The sequence below is a fragment of the Eucyclogobius newberryi genome, unplaced genomic scaffold, assembly GCF_026437365.1.
Source record: "Eucyclogobius newberryi isolate DKJ021-1_F unplaced genomic scaffold, fEucNew1.0.hap1 SCAF_14, whole genome shotgun sequence".
Lineage (NCBI taxonomy): Eukaryota > Metazoa > Chordata > Actinopteri > Gobiiformes > Gobiidae > Eucyclogobius > Eucyclogobius newberryi.
Genome location: NW_027315768.1, coordinates 27,957,911 through 27,975,864, shown reverse-complemented (window position 1 = coordinate 27,975,864; position 17,954 = coordinate 27,957,911). Strand labels below are relative to the sequence as shown.

The 17,954-nt window shown below is 39.0% G+C and overlaps 1 protein-coding gene across 1 annotated transcript in view; it reads left to right on the top strand.

The window, feature by feature from the left end:
- The window catches only part of lrp1bb (low density lipoprotein receptor-related protein 1Bb), a 512,409-nt gene that overhangs the window by 161,338 nt on the left and 333,117 nt on the right, over positions 1-17,954 (top strand). The window contains exon 3 of the mRNA XM_072445180.1: positions 12,578-12,715. Within this exon, the coding sequence (XP_072301281.1) occupies positions 12,578-12,715 (138 nt within the window). The remainder of the gene's footprint in view (positions 1-12,577; positions 12,716-17,954) is intronic.

The window sequence follows — 17,954 nt, the reverse complement described above, 5'->3', positions numbered from 1 at the left end:
GAAAGTTAAGTCACATAAGTCGCATTTAGCACGCTCTTTTCATCCGTCAGAAGCTCCATGGCACTCACATGAAGTGGAAAGGCTCATGTTCCTTTATGAATGATCCTTACAAAGCACTAAACCAAAGAGCATCCTAATAGTATTGATGGTTACGTGAAGTCCGCCGCGCGTTGCCTCATCAGCGGCAGACACGGCGGGGGACCACTTTGATCAGCATCTTGACTATAAATTAAGAAAATTTAACGGCGTACACTTGATTTCTTAGGGGCCTGGCGATTCCCTAAACAATGAGGTTCAAGGAGGCGCCCCTGCTGACAGCCCCTTCAGTTATTTTCTAATAGGAATTCATCATTTCACTCCAGCTGGTCCACAAGTGCATGCTAATATCGCGTCTTGACAAACATATACGGGACGCGGTTGAAAGGAACAAGGAAGTTGAAAGGATTTCTTTATGTGAGGGAACATCAAAACGCTCAAAAGACAGCATAAAGTGAGTTTAAGTGAGAATGTCACTTTATGCTGATTGACCGTGAGTGTAAATGTGATTATGTTATATGTTATTGTTGGTGTAATCCCTCATTCGTCCAGGCGTGTTCCATTGTAGAAAAAGCTTCAGTTGTAGTCATCTGGACTCAGTTTAGAAAAAAATAGTTTTTAATTTTTTTTTAGAAAAAAATTGTTTTTTCTAAACTGTCGGCGCCACTTCAGTGGCGCCAACAGAGGCAAACCAACTTGTAAAAGATGCACTTACTCTCTGGGATGACAGGTTTACCGGCGTGATAAAAATGTTTGACACGGCGGTTTAGGAAAGACCGGTTGGTGAGTCGGCGAAATAATTGAAAAAATATAGCCGCAAGCGGCAATGATCGGCCCTCGCCACGCCGCCGCCACACCGCCGCCACGCCGCAAGAGGAGGGGGCGCTAACGCGCCCCAATTGTCCTTTTATCACGCCTACTGCTGAATCTGTGACGCTGTCACATGTTCTCCCCTTTGTTTTACCATCAAAAAGCAATTTTATTTTGAATTCTTGGCAAAATGTGCGGCTTTGCCGCACAGACACCGTGACTCTTTGAATGAAAATGTGGATAACTTTTGATGGTCCTGAAGATGAGTCTCACCAAATTTCAGGTTAATAGGGCTGACGCCCTGGGAGGAGTTTGTGAAAGTCTAAAGTGTAAACATGTTCTGGCCCCATTGGAATAACATGGGAGGTTTCGGTCATCGTTACGGCAACGCCATAACAATTATGACATGGGTCTCATTGACTTTTTTGATGGGGATGCTAAAATTGAGTTGTGTGTCAAATTTCATATAATTTCGCAAAACTAAACATTTAACCTCCACATAAAATCTGTAGGGGGCGCTGTGGCGCCAAATGAATTTATTTCACTTCAAGTAGGTTTAGGGCAAAGAGTTTAACAACTGATTCTAATTTGACGCAATTCGGACTTTATCTGCGCAAACGGCAGAAATTTTAAATATGGGAGATTTCTGAAATTTTAGTTACAGTTTGCGGCTTCGCCGCACAGAGACCGTGAGAGGTATCAATGTAATTTGGATAACTTTTGATGTCCCACTCCTCAGTAGCATTTTCACCAAATTTCAGCTTTTTAGGGCCAACGCCCTGGGAGGAGTTCGTAAAAGTACGACGTTTGGAAAAACTCCGAAGTCATGTTTAGCCATTTTTGAAGCAATATGGCCGACATTTGGTTCGGGGGACGGCGTTGCCGTAATAATATTTTTTACTTCTCTTGTCACCATCTACCTCTGCGCCAAATTTCATGATTCTACGATCAGATTTTTTTTGGGTCATTTCCCATCTCTCAATGCATTTTTGGTACATTTGGTGGCGCTGACGCGCCAATTTTTTTTATTTTAGAAAAGGGAAATAGCCAGAATGTAGAGAGGCACGATTTTTAGAGGTGTGCAAATTTTTGTGACTTTTCGTCAATGTTCACTGGGTGAAAAATAGGGGGGTTGGTCCCGAGAAGAAGAAGAAGAAGAAGAAAGAAAGAAAGAAAGAAAGAAAGAATAATATTCCGATGCGAAAACAATGTTTCCCATTTTTCAAATATCATAAACTATACATTTTCGGAAAGCGCTCGCGCTTTCCTACCTCATGGTGTGGGTCCCTGGTCACTGACGGGTACTTTCGATAATTTTGAGTGGGCTCCGCCCACTTTGTGTTTTTGGCCCTCTATACAGTAATAATGTTCAATTTTTGCATTACATGCTTATATGCACGGAACATGCAAGAGATGGGGAACGTATTCGTGAGCTACTTAGCGCAAATGAGTGCTTTATATGTAAAGTGCTCGTTTAGTGCGAACTTTTGCACGGGCTTCGCCCGTTTACAACGGTAATGTTCCATTTTCCTACAACTAATTAGTATGCACGGGGCGTGCATGAGTGGAGGAGTGCGTTAGTGAGTGTTTGGAAGTGGGCGAGCGCTTCGCGCTCGATTTCGTGCGCACTACGTGCGCACTTTCGCAGCCGTGCTTCGCACGGCCTTACGAGATTAATAGGCCTCTCGCCAGCTTGTGGCGCTCGGGCCTAATAAAATATTTTTTCCAACAAAATGCTGATATATTTTTTTCAGTCGGCTAGTTTTATACCGGGTCAGTCGGGTTACGGCAAACATACATATTATTTTGCTCAGCCTAATGTAGGTTTTAATTTTAATTTTAATTTTACTGTTAGTTCTGCATACACATGTACACACACCTATCTATACCCATTCCTTTATTTATGTATCTCAAATATAAGCAATGCAAATAGGCACATACTCCTTCCTTTTGTCTCTGCAAAGTTGCATTCTGCATTAAAACTTGAGAGTACAAAGCCATGTGGGATTTCAGATTAGGTAAACATTATGTAGTGCTCGTTAGCATACTGCTTTCTTTTGTGCAGCGTGAGCACTTTTTTAGCTTAGCTTCTGCTGCCTTCTGTTCAATATACAGTGCACACTTTGCTCTGTCTAATGAGGAGTGCAAGGGTCATTCAAGTCGACCAATCAGGAGACAATTTCAGACCGATGCCTATTGATGAGAGCCAATCACGGGCAACTTTCCATTGAATGAACCCCGAACTATAGATTTTCTGTCCTTATGCCGGAGAACGCTATAATGGGCAAAATGTATTTCTATGTCCAAAGTATGTAGACATTTTGGCTATTTTGAATATACAATCAATGTTTTAATTAGAATTGCTTTATACATGACATGTTTGTTACGAGTTTCTGAATATTGCCCTCTTTTTATTGCGCTAGCTCAAAATCAGGAGGAAGTTTTGATTATTTTTTTAAATTAGAAATATTTATCGGGTTTTTTGTGCTTGATTTTCTTGTATATTTATTTATATTGATCACAAAACACCAATAGCTCAACACAATGATGTACATACTCTATTTAATTATTATGGCGGTATTTAAGTTATATCTATTACATTTGTAAGCGTTTTTTCATCTTAAATAATTGGATTTATGAAGAAGACAATATTGCTGCAATTTCTTTAGGGAATTCTCCATTAAAATCCTGTATTGATATTTATCCCTTCAATCTCATGTGAACGCTGCTGTCAGTATTATTCTGTGTTTGATTTGACGACGTCTTTTGCATTCCGTTGTTCTACTCAGCGAATTGAACACATTTTGTATCATGTCGCTGCGTGTGAGAAAATAAGACTAATCTGTTTAATGTCTAATTAGTGAATTAAAATTTTTTTTAAAAAGACGACAACATGACAAAGTGGCATTCAATCCGTTTTTGGCAAATTTAAAGACATTTTTGTTTGCGTGTGTGGGCAGTTTTATAAGTTTGTTTTTCGCAATCTTAACTGTTCATAACTTTAATATGTTTTGGTTTATTGATAACATTGTGAAGTTATTGCACTTTTTTTTCAGATCTAGAATCAAATCGACATGAAGTGGTCCGTACATTTGAGCCTTTAAGAGCATCAAAGTCGTCACATGCGTTGATAATATATAGATTATTGTGTTTGAGAGGGCATCTGTGTTAATTGTCTTTTTAAATATGCAAAAAAGCACATAATTTGTGTTGACAGTGACTTAATTTGACTCCCATTTGCTCTATAAAGTCTCTTTGTCATCTTTTGCTCTTTGTATTATGCTATGTATTATCTTCAATAGTTATCCTTTCTTGGCATTAACTGGGAATTTTTCTAGGTCTGTGTATTTTCTCTTCTTTTTCTTTCCCCTTACACTCAGCCAAGATTAGAAATAACATTATAAGGAGGTTGTATTGTTTTAGCATCCACATTAGAAGTGTGTCCCAGAAAGCTGAACTAAAAATATTAACAAGAAGTGAATATACTTCTAAGAGAGAGCAAAATTAAAGAGATCTACCGCAGTTGTAGAGGCGGGGACTGAGCAGACAGTCGAACACTAAAGCATTTGAAGTAGATTTATCAGAAGATACTACAACATACTACATATATTTCATAGATCTATTATTTGCCATGGTATCACAGGACGTATCCAGTGTAGTATATTCTGTCACAGGAGCACATTCGCGATCTTAAAATACAAAATGTACAATGCTCTCTTGACCAAAATAGCAGTGAGGGAAATGCCAGGGACGTTTGTGTTGCCTGCTGTCTGAAGCTTGGCGTACAACAAAGTTAATTGCACTGCTTTTAATGACATTTTAACGCAGAACTAATGTCTTTTACCTCAAATGAACTGCTTGTGGTCAAATGAGTCGTTGTGGGTAAATAAAGCTTCTTTCATCTCCTCCGCTGTGTGAAAAAAAAAGAAAAAAGGGCTCTTCTTGGAAATTAACGCGCCGCTGAACCCTACGGCATTGAGAGTCATAGTATTAAAATGGGTCATTTCTTTAATTGAAATAATAAATGGTATGTGTTAATGGAAAGCACTCAAAATATGTTCAAAAGATTGGACAAGGTTGAACTTGAAATTAAACTATTTGCAGGAAAATTAGCTAAGACCAACACTAAAATATGACGATTTCCAGTCAATTAACTCTGCAAGGTCTTATGCACAGCTTAATTAGTCCCCAATTAGAGATCATTGTATTTCAATACCTATCGACAGTCTGGACTTGATCACTAACGAACTGCTATACAGGTCCCACTTGTACATAACAAGTGGTTCATTTATTACAAACAACGTGACATAAATGCACCACATGTTGTATTAGAGTCTATTACATTTCATTATTAACCTCCCATTGCATTTTTAGACCTGGAGTTTAAAGTTTGAGTACCTGATTTTCAAAAAAGTGAAAGGAAGGATTCGTTCTAATAATAAACTCTATTTAGAGACGTTTAGGGATCGTCATAGCAACCCACTCGAAATTCCAGGTTCCAACGCATATTTTAGCGACATGTCAGGCTCTTTTTTGCAGGTTTAGTATTTAAAAAAGCATAAAAAAACATTTTAGAGTCAAGTACTTTAATGAGCGACTAATGAGTTTTGCCTTGTCCAGAGCTGGAATTGACGGTTCAAAGACAGTTAAAAGACATTGTACATTTGTGTCTACATAAGTGATCCATTAGTGAAATCATTGGATGCGAGAAGAGAACAGCACTGCCTTTTGTTTATTCATAAAGCTCTCATCGGAAGTTTACCTGATTATTTAACATGTTTGCAGAACATCAGATCAGGTATGTTTATTTTAGTGTCCCACAGAATCAACACAGCTTATGGAATGAAGCTAAAGATGTTTTAAATTAAATTATTTGATATCTTTTACATCCAGGGGCAAAACTCTTTGGTCTAGGGGGGCCCAAAAATGTATGGAAATTATATCACCTTTAACACTTTAAATGGCATTATAAAAATACAACAACATTGTTAATATGACTAATATTAGAATACTAATGTAAGGATTTTTGCCCTTTAAGGAGTCAAAATGTATTCAGAAATCAGTTCAATTATAAATAAAGTGCAATCAAGTTTGAACAAAATAAACCGTATGTTTAATACAAAAATATTCAACAAATTAGTGTAACAAACTCCAATTATGACCTACATTAAGGCTATTTAATCAGACTATTATCGGGGCTAGTGCTCTTGTTTTAAATTATTTTATTCCATATTGTGTGTTTTTTATACATTTGTTTTTGTTTTATTTATTTTTTGAATATTATATTTATTTGCATCTGTATATCCTGCGTTTGTTTGTTTCTTTCTTTCATTTGTAATTGTGTACATGTTGATGTGTACGTGTTGTGAATGTGTTGACAGAGTTCTCAATGGCCCACCCTGTATAAACAAAGGTGTATACCAACTAATACATAGAAAATATACAGGCATTTACAGTGTTTGAAGGACAATGATTTGTGGTTTGCCCGTTCTATGTTTTACACTTATGGAGACAAAGCGCAGAAGTCCGGTGTTTGCTTTTGCAGTACAATTTATACGGGGCAAAACGTAATAATCATTCACAAGTCTAAAGTCAGTTACTACAGCTTTAAGATTTCTGTCTTGCCTCTCTTCCCACAGCATCCATCTCCCAGCACATTCCCTCTCCCTCCTCTGTGCATGTCCACTGTAAAGATCCCTTATTTGTCACCATGCCAAAACCACATGAAGTGTACCGTATCTGCCCTCGCTTCATATTGGCAAAATCTCTCACTGCCTGCCACCATAACAGACGCATTTGTGAGGAGCGGGCACCGAGAGGCACGGCTCGCACCAGATAAATTACGAGACGGCGCGGCGCACATTGTGAATTTGAGATATTGTCCTGGACATTTCGCCGTACTGTACCCGCAGTTTGGGAATTGACAAGGATCGTAAGCGCCGTAGAGAGCCCATCTGTGGCGCCGTGGCTCGCTGAATATTCATGGGGCCTTCTTCTTATCGTGTCAGATTAGGCCCGTGTAGTGAGCAGGCAAAGGCAGAGGACGGCAACACTGTAAAAGCTGTGACGGACCCTGAAGGAGGTGAGTTAAGGAGCACGTTCTGCCCGGAGTACGAGAGGCCGAAGCTCAAGAGGTGAATGTTTTTGGCGGTGTACTCGAGTCAAGAGGACGCCTGTGTCCCTTTAGTTAGAACTAATGGAGAAGGGTTGGCCATTCATGTACTGCATACAGTAACAAAACCATAATAAGAAGTAACCGAATACGTGTACTGAAATCACATATTCAGAATACTAATCAAAGGAATACATTGTGGTGTTTAGTCATGACATTTAGGATTCAAACTGTACTGAATTAGTGAGAGAAATACTAGGAAATGCAGTTCTTATTGTGAGCACATGTGCAATTTTTCCTTCTCAATTTTGTGATAAAGGTTCTCTTATATCATACATAAATGCAGAACAAACAAAAACAATAAGCTGTTTTAATCTGTGCCGTGTTTTTCCTCATTACTATAATGCAACTCGTCAGAATATGTGACAAAAGGGAACGTAACCGTTTTTGCTGAGACTACATTTTTTAGATGGATATACAGTATATAGTAAAGGTAAATTGTTTTGCGAGGGCCTTTTTCACAGCTGCCATACGTATGTTTCAGAGGTAATCGTTTATTGTGTCCATGGCAGGAGTTTTTAGCCCCGTGTTCATAGTTCTGAATTCCAGTAGGATGGTGGTGTCCAAAATTGTCCGCAGTGCTTTATTGAGCTAATATTTGCTCAAGTTGCTGGACAGTCCCAAAACACTTGATAGTAGTTTGCTTCCTGGATGTCAGCATTTCCTTGTGAATATTGTGCACTTTGACATGATGTTGTGAAAAAACATGACACATTTTTCCAATAGAACTCCCTCCAGACATGTGATTTTGTGTTATAATAATAATAACTATTATTATTATTATCATGATTATATTATTCATATTTAATACTATTATTAAATATGTAATCTATATTATGAGGGTTGTCATGTTTAATTTCTTGGTTATAATACCTATAAAAGTCCTATAAAAGAGAGTCTCAGTGCTGTGATGAGTTAGTTGTTAAGAGGAAGTCAGTGAGCTGTTGGTAAACAGCCTTTTCAAGGACTTTCCCCTAAAAATTGCAGATCAGAGATCGGCCGGTAATTACTCAGTACTGAGACATCAAGACTGCTCTTCTTTAGGAGAGGCTTTATGACCACAGTTTTCAAAGACATTGGGAATGTTCCAGATTGAAGCGACATGTTAACTATGTGAGTGAATGGTGCTAACAAACTGTTCAGCACAGACTTTAGAAATCTGGTGGGTAACACATCGAGGCAGCATGTAGATGAACTCAGACTGGTTATGATCTCATGGACAGTTTTGTCAGTTACAGGTGCAAAGCTCTAAGTGTCTTGGTGGTTTTAGGGTTATTTTTTGCTTTTTGGAATCTAACGGCAGCTTAGCTGGAGGGTTTGTTAATCTGTTTACTGTGGCAAACAGGACATACCAGTTGTTACTACATCTTCTCTTTGTAAATCTCTTTTTGAACCTGGAGCTTTGACTTGTGCCATTTCCGTTCGGCCCGGTGGCACTCCCTTTTCTGTGCCCTAACAAATCAACATTTCTCCATAGCGCCTTCTGCTTATTTTAAAATGTTTTAGCCTTCAAAGGGGCGATGGTGACCAGAACATTCAAAACACTAGATGTAACAGTTCATCAACTCATTTACATTAGAACATGAATCATTTTCAAAGTTTCAGGTCAAACACCCACAGGAATAAGATATATCTATTCCCTATGGCTCATACATAAAGATGAGCTGATGAACAATTGCTGTACCAAGGTTTAAATACTTGATTTTACATTAATTTTGCCCTTACGTCCAGACCATTTATCCATCCAAATCATATAGTTTTATACTGACACTTGGCACCAATTGAAACACCACAAATTACATTATCTTTTCAACATAATTTTAAATGTAATTGGCAGTTTTGCAAGGCTAAATGTTCTCTCAATGTCACATTTTCTATAGTGCTAGTAGTATAGATGTAAAAAGACATCACAAAGTCACTGAAAAATATGTCTGAAATGAACTGATATCTGCTTAAAACACATTTGAAGCCCGGAAGATGAGGCTGCTGCCAAGTTTGCTCATGTATGAAATATGAAGTCCCCCAGACAAGGTCACTTAGATTTTACTTACCTAAATGCGGCATAAAAACACTGTGAATCGCTGGGACTCCAAGTGAAAGCCAAGAAATATTCATTAAAGTGTAAATCTTCTCTCCTTGTTGGCAATAAAACATCCTTGGAGGGAAAGGTAATGTGTGCTATTATTATATCAATACCACTGGCACACAAATCCCAATGGTAAATCGGTTGCCGTTGACAGTGCTCTTTTGTAAAAGTCACATTAATTGCAATGCCTTTTACACCAAGGAGGAGACAGGGGTTGTAAGTAATTGCTTTGGTCAAGATGTTTCGAGTCTGCTGAGGTGCGCTGTGGAGAACCTCCTATTTTGTGATCAGACTTACATTTGTGCCTTAAGTGGACATGATGAATGACTTTGCAAATATCCTACTGGTCATATGCAGGGATGTCCAGATCTTTCAGTTAATCAATAATTGTGATTATTCAGGTCACAATATAATCATAAGAACTGAGACGTAATAAATGTCACCATTTTAGAAGCAAAATTTAGTATGTTGAACTGAATGTATGTTCCAAATACCGTAATTTCATCTAAAGTATAGTTTGATCTGTCTGTTTTTGTCACATTAACTTTATTTTGTCATTCAGTAGGTTTGATTTTTTTGTAAAACTGGTCAAAAACTTGATAATTTGTTACGTATTAAACAATGGGAACAAAAGGAAATGTAATATTTCACTGTTGTTTGGTTAAGGTCTCATTCATTCGATCATTTATCTGACAATAATTGTAACACTAAAGTTTGATATCATGACTTAGTATTTCCTATAGTGGAGCAGAAAAAAAACAACATTATTTATTATTTACTATATTGTATTGGTCACTTTTTATCTTTAGAACTTATGGACACGTTTTGTAGCTGTCAACTGCAATGATGAAAGCTGATGTTCTGGATTGTGGAAAAAGATTCAGTTGTAGTGATGTCCTGGATGCATTCAAGGTGCAAAATAAAAGTTGGCTTCTAAAACTTTGAAGCTGTAAAAGGTATTAAATGCAGCAAACGCACACGGCAATCATAGTTCTGAAAATAAGCAGCGGCATGGTAATTTCCTTATAAAAGCTTTCTCTTAAATGGTAAAATGTGTTGTTGTGATTTTCTTTGGTATCAGTATGTGGTTCTGTGGAGGTTCTGGAGAAAGAAAATGTGATAGTATTAAGGAAATATTGTTTTTTATACTTGTGCACATTGGTTTCAGGAATTACTAGTTTTGGTGTTGATTGGTGTCAGGGTATCAGTTCAGACTCTATTCGATATTATTCCAATATTGTGTCCCCTGTTGTGTTTGGGCAAATGTTCTTTACCCTTTTTATTCATTCATTTCATTATTGTGATTTCTTATTTAGTTTGTGTATGTTTGGGTTAGAGTATGTATGCACATTTGTCGCAATCTTTTTATAATTAAATGTAATGGATTTGGCTTTGTTTCTCATGTCCTTTAAATATGTTGTTTCAGTCAGAATCTGAATCGGGTTTATTGTCATTGTCAAAGAACATAAGTCACAAACATAGGAACTTGCTTTGGTGATTCGGTGCAACATAAAACAATGAACAATGATTTAAAAAATAGACTTACTACGTACACAAAATTTAGTTATCCATTGTGGAAAATTACACCATTTTCTGTTGTGGAAAAAGTGCCAAAGGTAGTCATCTGGACAATGTTTTAACAATTAAGATATTTCATCCAAGTCATATTCAATCTGAGGAACTGTTCCGAAAAGTCTCGATTTATACTGTTCTGAGCTGACTTTTCTGAGTTTCGCTTGAACCTAACCCTACCTTTGTTTATCTTTTAAACCACTTTTGAGACATTACAGCTCTGTTTTTTCTTCACCACTGTTTAGTCCCCAATTAGCATTTTCTCTGATTAGCATTGGCATTTTGATGTCCAGATGACCTTTAAAGCTTTTCGATGGATCTCTCCTGGACAAATGCGGGATCATGCTGAATTTAATTAGATTTTTCTATTATTGTTTGTTTGTTATGTATCTTTTCACACTATTTTATGTTATTCCATATATGTTGTGTATTGTGCAACAAATATAATTCATGAAAGAAATTGTGTTGTTTAATGAATAAGAAACACATTTGAACACATCATGCTTAACTTTGATTTTACTGCAGTTTTTGTTGAGTTCCTCGCACCGCTGCAGGTCAGACGTGACAGCCTAGTGTTTGGGGCATCGCTGTATGATGCCTCGTGACGGTACGACATGTTTCTCCAGTGGCCGGTGCAGTGGTCAGCCATGTTTTATGTGCCATGTGAATGGGGGTCACCTATGTGGCTCATGAATCTTTAAACAGCTGCTCTCGGCTGAATGCGGCCGGTCGGCAGGAGACTGGGGCAGTTTGTTATGAGGCGTCACCACAGCGGGTGCAAAGCAGTGTGCTGAACATCTGTTATGGGCAGGGAAGAGAAGAAAAAATGAGAGAGAGGGGGGAAAAAACACAATGGTGTGGAGTATAAATACATTTGCATATGCATTCCTTCTATAAAAGAGGTCTTGAAGTATCAGCACTTTGAGGAGGCACTCTTAAAAACAGGAAAATACAACCAGCGCTGGAAAATAATAATTACTGTCAAATATGTGTACATTAATTATACACATAACATGGCAACTCAGATTTGAATTATTCATTGCTGGAGAGAAGCATATACTTTTCCGTATTCATGCGGTTTTTCATTACGTGCTTAACCTCACCGGAAAATATATACAATACAGTGGGAATGCTTTAATAATTACACGAGCAGAGCCTCAATCAGCAGTGAACACAAACACAAAAAAATCACAATTATTCACACTGCTTGTTTGTCATTGGGCAAGGCATTTCTCTCATTTTGCCTGTTGAATTTGTTGTGGGTGATTGACCTATGGTGAATAAATATAAATGAATAATAGCTAAGGCTGTGTTCCTTTGTAAACTATTTAGTATATGTTAATACACACTAGTTATTTGTTTTTGAAGGATGTAGACAAAACCAAAAAAGTGTGTGTTAATAAACCCTGTACAACATGTTTATAAGAGCATTAATAAGCTGCGTCATAAACTGTTTTCAATAACCACGTGATGAATGCTAGTAAATGTCTAAAAAGCGCTCATAACTAGTGCTTATTAATACATTATAAATTAGAAGGAAGAAATAAGAAACATAAAAACCCTACATTATCAACCAACTAAAGGGACTAATTTTTCTATTATTTTTTTTACATTTTGTCACGATAACGATTATGATCATCGCATCGACTAATCATAATTTGTTGATTAATTATTGCAGCCCTACTGTAAAACTGCTGTATGCTTAAACGTTTGCTTTGCTTTCGATGTGGCTGAAAAAATAGGACTGATCCGAATTTACTAAACATTTGGTAAGCGTAATTCACTTCCATGCACGGATGCTCTCCCATATGCCAGAACGTGGTAATTAGGCAAAGCGTTGGATGGATACATGAATTATGTATAACTTTACACCGTCTGACGCGCTGGTTTCTCTGTTTTAGGTGCACAAGAAGTGGTGATCCGATGTCCCCTCAACCACATACAGTGCACAGGGGCCAACAAGTGCATTCATTTCAACAAACTCTGCAACGGGGCGAAAGACTGTGACGATGGCTACGACGAGGGAGTGCACTGTCGAGGTAACCACAGTCTTCTTAAGCCACTGTCATTTAAAACTACAGTCATCTAAAGCCACAGTCATCTATAGCCACAGTCATCTAAAGCCACAGTCATCTATAGCCACAGTCATCTAAAGCCACAGTCATCTATAGCCACAGTCATCTAAAGCCACAGTCATCTATAGCCACAGTCATCTAAAGCCACAGTCATCTATAGCCACAGTCATCTAAAGCCACAGTCATCTATAGCCACAGTCATCTAAAGCCACAGTCATCTAAAGTCACAGTCATCTAAAACCACAGTCATCTAAAGCCACAGTCATCTAAAGCCACAGTCATCTAAAGCCACAGTCATCTAAAGCCACAGTCATCTAAAGTCACAGTCATCTAAAGTCACAGTCATCTAAAACCACAGTCATCTAAAGTCACAGTCATCTAAAGTCACAGTCATCTAAAGTCACAGTCATCTAAAGTCACAGTCATCTATAGCCACAGTCATCTAAAGCCACAGTCATCTAAAGTCACAGTCATCTAAAGTCACAGTCATCTAAAACCACAGTCATCTAAAGTCACAGTCATCTAAAGTCACAGTCATCTAAAGTCACAGTCATCTAAAGTCACAGTCATCTATAGCCACAGTCATCTATAGCCACAGTCATCTAAAGCCACAGTCATCAATAGCCACAGTCATCTAAAGCCACAGTCATCTAAAGTCACAGTCATCTAAAACCACAGTCATCTAAAGCCACAGTCATCTAAAGCCACAGTCATCTAAAACCACAGTCATCTAAAGCCACAGTCATCTAAAACCACAGTCATCTAAAGCCACAGTCATCTAAAGCCACAGTCATCTATAGCCACAGTCATCTAAAGCCACAGTCATCTATAGCCACAGTCATCTAAAGCCACAGTCATCTAAAACCACAGTCATCTAAAGCCACAGTCATCTAAAACCACAGTCATCTAAAGCCACAGTCATCTATAGCCACAGTCATCTATAGCCACAGTCATCTATAGCCACAGTCATCTAAAGCCACAGGCATCTATAGCCACAGTCATCTAAAGCCACAGTCATCTATAGCCACAGTCATCTAAAGCCACAGGCATCTATAGCCACAGTCATCTAAAGCCACAGTCATCTATAGCCACAGTCATCTATAGCCACAGTCATCTAAAACCACAGTCATCTATAGCCACAGTCATCTAAAGCCACAGTCATCTATAGCCACAGGCATCTATAGCCACAGTCATCTAAAGCCACAGTCATCTATAGCCACAGTCATCTTAAACCACAGTCATCTAAAACCACAGTCATCTAAAGCCACAGTCATCTAAAGCCACAGTCATCTATAGCCACAGTCATGTATAGCCACAGTCATCTATAGCCACAGTCATCTATAGCCACAGTCATCTAAAACCACAGTCATCTAAAACCACAGTCATCTAAAACCACAGTCATCTATAGCCACAGTCATCTATAGCCACAGTCATCTAAAACCACAGTCATCTTAAGCCACAGTCATCTAAAGCCACAGTCATCTATAGCCACAGTCATCTATAGCCACAGTCATCTAAAGCCACAGTCATCTAAAGCCACAGTCATCTAAAGCCACAGTCATCTATAGCCACAGTCATCTAAAGCCACAGGCATCTATAGCCACAGTCATCTAAAGCCACAGTCATCTATAGCCACAGGCATCTATAGCCACAGTCATCTAAAGCCACAGTCATCTATAGCCACAGTCATCTTAAACCACAGTCATCTAAAACCACAGTCATCTAAAGCCACAGTCATCTAAAGCCACAGTCATCTATAGCCACAGTCATGTATAGCCAAAGTCATCTATAGCCACAGTCATCTATAGCCACAGTCATCTAAAACCAAAGTCATCTAAAACCAGAGTCATCTAAAACCACAGTCATCTATAGCCACAGTCATCTATAGCCACAGTCATCTAAAACCACAGTCATCTTAAGCCAAAGTCATCTAAAGCCACAGTCATCTATAGCCACAGGCATCTATAGCCACAGTCATCTAAAGCCACAGTCATCTAAAACCACAGTCATCTTAAGCCAAAGTCATCTAAAGCCACAGTCATCTAAAGCCACAGGCATCTATAGCCACAGTCATCTAAAGCCACAGTCATCTATAGCCACAGTCATCTAAAGCCACAGGCATCTATAGCCACAGTCATCTAAAGCCACAGTCATCTATAGCCACAGTCATCTATAGCCACAGTCATCTAAAACCACAGTCATCTATAGCCACAGTCATCTAAAGCCACAGTCATCTATAGCCACAGGCATCTATAGCCACAGTCATCTAAAGCCATAGTCATCTATAGCCACAGTCATCTTAAACCACAGTCATCTAAAACCACAGTCATCTAAAGCCACAGTCATCTAAAGCCACAGTCATCTATAGCCACAGTCATGTATAGCCACAGTCATCTATAGCCACAGTCATCTATAGCCACAGTCATCTAAAACCACAGTCATCTAAAACCACAGTCATCTAAAACCACAGTCATCTATAGCCACAGTCATCTATAGCCACAGTCATCTAAAACCACAGTCATCTTAAGCCACAGTCATCTAAAGCCACAGTCATCTATAGCCACAGTCATCTATAGCCACAGTCATCTAAAGCCACAGTCATCTAAAGCCACAGTCATCTAAAGCCACAGTCATCTATAGCCACAGTCATCTAAAGCCACAGGCATCTATAGCCACAGTCATCTAAAGCCACAGTCATCTATAGCCACAGTCATCTAAAGCCACAGGCATCTATAGCCAAAGTCATCTAAAGCCACAGTCATCTATAGCCACAGTCATCTATAGCCACAGTCATCTAAAACCTCAGTCATCTATAGCCACAGTCATCTAAAGCCACAGTCATCTATAGCCACAGGCATCTATAGCCACAGTCATCTAAAGCCACAGTCATATATAGCCACAGTCATCTATAGCCACAGTCATCTAAAACCACAGTCATCTATAGCCACAGTCATCTATAGCCACAGTCATCTAAAACCACAGTCATCTATAGCCACAGTCATCTATAGCCACAGTCATCTAAAGCCACAGTCATCTATAGCCACATACATCTATAGCCACAGTCATCTATAGCCACAGTCATCTATAGCCACAGTCATCTATAGCCACAGTCATCTATAGCCACAGTCATCTATAGCTACAGTCATCTATAGCCACAGTCATCTATAGCCACAGTCATCTATAGCCACAGTCATCTATAGCCACAGTCATCTATAGCCACAGTCATCTTAAACCACAGTCATCTATAGCCACAGTCATCTATAGCTACAGTCATCTATAGCCACAGTCATCTTAAACCACAGTCATCTATAGCTACAGTCATCTATAGCCACAGTCATCTTAAACCACAGTCATCTATAGCTACAGTCATCTATAGCCACAGTCATCTTAAACCACAGTCATCTATAGCCACAGTCATCTATAGCCACAGTCATCTATAGCCACAGTCATCTAAAACCACAGTCATCTAAAGCCACAGTCATCTAAAGCCACAGTCATCTATAGCCACAGTCATGTATAGCCAAAGTCATCTATAGCCACAGTCATCTATAGCCACAGTCATCTAAAACCACAGTCATCTAAAACCAGAGTCATCTAAAACCACAGTCATCTATAGCCACAGTCATCTATAGCCACAGTCATCTAAAACCACAGTCATCTTAAGCCAAAGTCATCTAAAGCCACAGTCATCTATAGCCACAGGCATCTATAGCCACAGTCATCTAAAGCCACAGTCATCTAAAACCACAGTCATCTTAAGCCAAAGTCATCTAAAGCCACAGTCATCTAAAGCCACAGGCATCTATAGCCACAGTCATCTAAAGCCACAGTCATCTATAGCCACAGTCATCTAAAGCCACAGGCATCTATAGCCACAGTCATCTAAAGCCACAGTCATCTAAAGCCACAGTCATCTATAGCCACAGTCATCAAAAACCACAGTCATCTATAGCCACAGTCATCTAAAGCCACAGTCATCTATAGCCACAGGCATCTATAGCCACAGTCATCTAAAGCCATAGTCATCTATAGCCACAGTCATCTTAAACCACAGTCATCTAAAACCACAGTCATCTAAAGCCACAGTCATCTAAAGCCACAGTCATCTATAGCCACAGTCATGTATAGCCACAGTCATCTATAGCCACAGTCATCTATAGCCACAGTCATCTAAAACCACAGTCATCTAAAACCACAGTCATCTAAAACCACAGTCATCTATAGCCACAGTCATCTATAGCCACAGTCATCTAAAGCCACAGTCATCTAAAGCCACAGTCATCTAAAGCCACAGTCATCTATAGCCACAGTCATCTAAAGCCACAGGCATCTATAGCCACAGTCATCTAAAGCCACAGTCATCTATAGCCACAGTCATCTAAAGCCACAGGCATCTATAGCCAAAGTCATCTAAAGCCACAGTCATCTATAGCCACAGTCATCTATAGCCACAGTCATCTAAAACCTCAGTCATCTATAGCCACAGTCATCTAAAGCCACAGTCATCTATAGCCACAGGCATCTATAGCCACAGTCATCTAAAGCCACAGTCATATATAGCCACAGTCATCTATAGCCACAGTCATCTAAAACCACAGTCATCTATAGCCACAGTCATCTATAGCCACAGTCATCTAAAACCACAGTCATCTATAGCCACAGTCATCTATAGCCACAGTCATCTAAAGCCACAGTCATCTATAGCCACATACATCTATAGCCACAGTCATCTATAGCCACAGTCATCTATAGCCACAGTCATCTATAGCCACAGTCATCTATAGCCACAGTCATCTATAGCTACAGTCATCTATAGCCACAGTCATCTATAGCCACAGTCATCTATAGCCACAGTCATCTATAGCCACAGTCATCTATAGCCACAGTCATCTTAAACCACAGTCATCTATAGCCACAGTCATCTATAGCTACAGTCATCTATAGCCACAGTCATCTTAAACCACAGTCATCTATAGCTACAGTCATCTATAGCCACAGTCATCTTAAACCACAGTCATCTATAGCTACAGTCATCTATAGCCACAGTCATCTTAAACCACAGTCATCTATAGCCACAGTCATCTATAGCCACAGTCATCTATAGCCACAGTCATCTATAGCCACAGTCATCTTAAACCACAGTCATCTATAGCCACAGTCATCTATAGCCACAGTCATCTATAGCCACAGTCATCTATAGCCA